Genomic DNA, 5496 nt, shown 5'->3' on the forward strand with positions numbered 1-5496 from the left:
AATTCTGACAATCCAGAAATTTCTGGAATACTAAAAAAATTAAGATCTGGACTTATTAAAATCACATGGTGGAGATTCAAAACATCTCAATGCTTAGATTTATTAAGTCTATATTTAACGGCGAATGATCAAATACATTTGATCATTAAGGTGCATGTGAACATAGCTGAGTCATTATAACCCATAAAAACTGAGTAGTTTTTACCAATTAGATGGATTGTGATATAACCCATTCAATTTTGAACACTTCTAATTTAGCCTATTTATTGTTATTGGTCATTTTTTAACCCATGCGGCTTATGATTACTCAAGTATACATAGTTTGTCAATTATTTGTACTGTTTTATTATAGTTATGAAACTTAAATTTGTAACTAAAGTTCTATTTTGCTTCAATAAGACTACATTTAACAACTTCAATGACAAGTAAATAGGACACGTCAGTGCCACACATTAATTATTCTAGTATCGTATCAATAAATTTTGAGATCCCCTCATTGACGTGCATTAGTTAGATATCATTATCGGTTCAAATTTTACAATATCCACCTGTTTGTTCCAACTATTTTAATGAACAATACAAAACTTCAATTATTTTATTTGCTAAGCGATTGTATATTTAACCCATCAAATACTGAATTAATTGAATTATATATTTTGTAACTTCCTGAATTAAAATAATCTCTAACCCAGTTTCACGAGTAATTAGATATTTAATCCATTTCTGTATTATAATCTAAATCGTCCATGGAAAAAATTCCGATTAAATATCTATAAAAAAAATACTCCCAATTAGATACATACATTAATAGCTTAAACAAGATAAGACTCTTCTTAAATCACTCAAACAAGGCTCAACTAGTTTTCAACTCCATGAACTAATTATATATAGTCTTCTCTACAAGTTACGATCCATAATTCCAAAATCTTTTTCGATGTAAAGAACTTAGAGGACAAAAGGACAAAAATGTGTTTTATTAGGCATAAAAGGGAGGGATTTCTATAATGTACCTTTCACCTGTAAACAATTAAAAAAATCCAGACTGAAATATTTGGTAAGACAGTTGTAACAAAAAGATATTCCCAGATACACTTTTACATACACCACCAAAGTATAATGGGGAGATCAAATGTTCACACAATGCATTCAAACCAAAAGCATACTTGTAACAGAAATATCCAATCTAGCACACACCTGAAATACAAAAATCAGTTAGATAACAGCTGAAACTATATCTTCCAGCTGAATTTGATCATCTTCAAAGTTAAGAATAAAAATTAATGCATACATAACAAGACTTACCGTGCTAGTTATTTCAAATTTCTGTAAAACCCAAAATTGAATGTATGGCATACGATCTGGATGCAACACAAATCAATGAAAGATGCATGACTAAGGTCTACAATCAACATGAAAAAGTACACAACTATGTATTGACATGTAAAGTTTTCGCAAAGCAACAAGCCAGAAAAAGCAAAAGCTCCTCAAATTCTCAAACCGCACCAATTTCAAGAATCTTAAAACAAAATCTGTATAACCAGGAAAATACACATTCAAGAAGCATCTTGAAATTTGTTTTCTTTGGATGTGTCTGACTGGGAAAACAAGCATCATTCTCCCAAAAATAACAGATCAAATCAAATTTATCTGGATCCCATCAAACAATGCCAAATATCCTATGCAGGTACTGGAACAATGCAAGACAAGAACCGTCTACCCAAGGAAGATGGAACAGATCCATAAGACCACAAAACAAGAGACAGCAGTTGCAGAACTCGTCAGGAGCTTCCAAACAACTCGTCAAGTGTTTATATAGAATGGAACTTCCATCTCTTCCATCCATACGTCTCGTAGAATATGATTGTGGCCTATTTTCAATAAAATTGTAGATACCTTGTGGCGGTCCAAAAGACTTTCACTATTTTAAAGTTAAAAAAATGGTGTCCAATTAGCAACAAAGAAACCCAATCATGAATCCAAAAAGGCCATAAAAAGTCACGCATCCTGCCAAAAGGTTAATAATATTAATAGCGCACAAACCATAAATTAATAACTAGCGTGCGGCCAGCATAAGGAAAAAAGAATTACCCGATCACATCCAACATAACAAGACACTGAAAACAGGGTAACCCAAATGATCATTTATGTATCAGACAGCTAGCTCCCGCTCCTCAGTAAGAACACACAAATCCCAAATGGTAGAACACTCAATTAAGACCTCCAAATGCCCATCCAACCGCAAACCACCTCGTGCTATAGTTACTGCCTATGGGAGGTGGCAAAATTGATTTCAAAGTTGCTTATGCATAACAAGTAACCCAGCACCAGTAATGGAATTCGAACAGAACTAGAACCAACTCGAATGTGCATGTCAAGAAAGCATAAGATCTATCAAACCAAAACCTGGAAGTCAGCAAAATTTAGGAACAAGAGCAGCAATCTATTGTCTATTTTCGCACTAAAGAAAATTGATTGATCCAGCAAGACAATAATGAAGATAACACATTCTTTAAGGGGAAAAAAAAAAAAAAAAGATAAAACAAAAACCTTAAACAATTCATAGACAGTAGCACCAATGTTCCTACTTCCTCAAGTGCAAGCAGGCACAAGATATTCTTCTAATTGACCAGAACATACAGAGTTCAGTATTAGGTGGCATACCACAGTCAAGTACTTGTATCAAGAGCGGAAACCTCCTGAGCCACGGCGCTCATATGGACCAGAACGGTCACGACTATATTTATCACTTCCTGAACTTCCACGGCTGCCACCATCCCTGCTACGCCCCCCACCAAATCGATCTCCATTTCGATCAGGACCGTAACGACCCCCACCACCGCCACCGCTATACTTGTCATCTCTGCCCCCATATCTGCCACCTTTTCCCCCTCCTTCACTTGGGCATTCCCTAGCAAAATGTCCAGGCTTACCACACTTGAAGCACTCTCCACCACCACCAGATGGACGTCTGCCTCCATGGTCACGGTTCTGATCACGGTCACGCCCACGGTCACGCCCACGGTCGCGATCACGATCACCATCATGATCTCTGCCAGAACCTTGTTGTGGCTGGGCTTTATCAACAGTAATAGTTCGCCCATCTAAGTCCATTCCATTCATTTCCTCAATAGCTTCCTCCATTGCTTTCTTCTCATCAAAAGTGACAAATCCAAATCCTCGAGACCGTCCAGAGAACTTATCGACAACAACCTAAAAAACAGCCAAGACCTCTCATGATACAGTCTTTTTTACATATTCATTAACACATACCTTTGACAGTCATTACCTCTAGGATAATATATTTGTAATGTAAACTTTCCAAATAACCAACTAATTCATTTTAGACATACTTTCTCTCAAACAAGTGGAACCCAAACAGACTCAACATTCCAGCAACAAAAAGAACATGTTAATAATCAAAAGCTGGAATTTTGAACCAATTTTTTTTTTGACAAAATATGAATTTGTTACCTTTGCCTCGAGTAGATGACCAAACTTATCAAAAGCGTCTTTGAGGCCTCTATCAGAAGTAGACCATGAAAGACCACCAATAAAACAACGGTACTCAACCTCGTCTGACATATTCTGAATTTCGCAGAGGAAAACAATGAAAAAGAAAACTCAAAATTAGTAGAAAAATAAAGAAAAACATATGGCCATGTTTCCTATAGCAACCAGGAAAATCGATCAAAATTTCAGAAACAGAAACAGCAAGAAGAAAAGGTACGCTTGGCCTATTTGAATTACGATATAGATCTGAAATAAAGTAACATCAGTCTGAATGAACTCGTACATATACACAAAGATACATCGATCTAATAGATTAGAATGCTTTGGAATTGAAGAAAAGGTACATAATTGTGGAGAAGAAAGGATCAAATTGGAATACCAGAATTTGCAAAGCAGAGCCGCTGAAGTAGCCTGAAAAGAACGCTTAATGTTTAGAGAGAGAGCTTGCCCTAGAACTGGAAACAATGCGCAGTCAAAGTGTCAACACCTCTTGGGATAAGCGATATTTCCCAAAATTTTGACACTTTTTTAAAGGACAAGGATATGGTAATTTTACTCCTAACTCAATTTTACTTTTTAATATTATCAAGTTGAGGTCAAAAACACCTATGTATTACCAGCTATTTTAACTTATTTATTTAAAATAGTAGATTGGTTTTCTAAATTTAATATCTCACTAGCTTTCTAAACTTACTTATTTCGTATCATGAGTTTTCTAAATTTGTCCATAAAAATATATTAGCTCCATGAACTTTGCAAGTGCCTCACAAATTTCCTAAACTTGTTTATTCTGTAATAATTAAATACAAAAACTTATTAAACCTAAATTTTAAAAATGCGTCTTCATCTATTCGAGAGGTAATTTCTCGTTTCTCCTACCTTTCAACCTATTATAAGAGTTAGCATTACATGTTTGAGAGATCGAATGAATGAGGATCGAGAGTTAGTATTATGGTTTTTATATTTAGTTGTTACAGAATAATCAAGTTTGGAGAGTTGATGAGACACTTGCAAAGTTCAGAGAGCTAATATACTTTTATGGACAAGTTTAGAGAGCCGGTGCTACGAAATAAACAAGTTTGGGGAGCTAGTGAGACACTTGCAAAGTTGAGGGAACCAATCTACTATTTTGGATAGGTCTAAGGAGTTGTTGATGTATTAGGTCATTTAAGAAATAATTAATCAAACTGTCTTTTGAGTTATTAATCTTATTATCCACACTTTACATTCGAATCATTTTATCACTCATTACTAACAGAACATAAACATATGAGCAGTTATGAAACAATTAAAAATTTTAAAAAAAAATATGTCTTTTGGACGAGTTGGACAAAAAAATCAAAATATTTCACAAAATTTCTAAATATTAATCTCCAATTCTATTATTAAACCACATAAAATATGAAATCTTTTTTTAAATAAACTGATATGTAATTGTTGTAGGGTAAGAAGCAAAATATATATGTTTTATAATAATGTCTGAAATTGACCCAGCTTGCCAATATTAAGAGTAAAATTACTCTTGGCTGCCAATGTTAGGGATAAAATTGCACAATTTTAGACGTTAGGGATAAAATTGCTTCTTGATGTAAACGTTGGGGGTTATTTTTACACCTTATCCCAAGGAAAAAAGAAAACAAAAGGTAAATTCCACACGGACCCTTGAAACTCACCCACATCATATTCAATTGGGGAAAAGTTATTAAGAAAAAATAAGTATTATAACTACTCGAAAACAGTGTGATGTGATGCAAAGTCGAATATAATTTTGCCACGTGGTGCTTAAAAGGCATGAACTAACTCTTGAAGATATAAAACATATGACATTTCTTCAATGAAATAGAGTAATACGACTATCTATCAGGGAGTTTGATTTCGGAAGTTGCACTAGACTTATTCAGGTATTTAGTCATTACTATAATGATGTCGGATCTTGAGAATCATGAGCCTAGTGAATTTAAGGAATATTTGGACATACTTCCTCCT

General features: G+C 34.3%; 1 protein-coding gene across 7 annotated transcripts; it reads right to left on the bottom strand.

Moving 5' to 3' along the window:
- Positions 1–1027: 1027 nt before the first annotated feature.
- On the bottom strand, positions 1028–4048 carry LOC136222643 (glycine-rich RNA-binding protein RZ1A). 7 transcript variants are annotated; one of them, XR_010685684.1, is made up of 5 exons: positions 3890–4048; positions 3472–3585; positions 2548–3210; positions 2089–2388; positions 1028–1194 (listed from the first exon to the last, which is right to left on the bottom strand). XR_010685684.1 is itself a non-coding variant. In XM_066010382.1 (4 exons), exons 2-3 carry the CDS (start codon positions 3580–3582, stop codon positions 2680–2682), a joined length of 642 nt encoding a protein of 213 aa, XP_065866454.1. In that variant the 5' UTR covers positions 3583–3585; positions 3890–4048; the 3' UTR covers positions 1028–1194; positions 2662–2679. The 7 variants fall into 7 exon arrangements, 2 of the variants coding, with proteins under 2 accessions (XP_065866454.1, XP_065866453.1); XR_010685685.1 differs by lacking the exon at positions 1028–1194 and adding an exon at positions 1406–2004 and having other exon boundaries at positions 2662–3210; XR_010685686.1 differs by lacking the exon at positions 1028–1194 and adding an exon at positions 1406–2004 and having other exon boundaries at positions 2089–2403; positions 2662–3210.
- Between the last annotated feature and the right edge of the window lie 1448 nt (positions 4049–5496).

This window comes from Euphorbia lathyris, chromosome 3, assembly GCF_963576675.1.
Source record: "Euphorbia lathyris chromosome 3, ddEupLath1.1, whole genome shotgun sequence".
Lineage (NCBI taxonomy): Eukaryota > Viridiplantae > Streptophyta > Magnoliopsida > Malpighiales > Euphorbiaceae > Euphorbia > Euphorbia lathyris.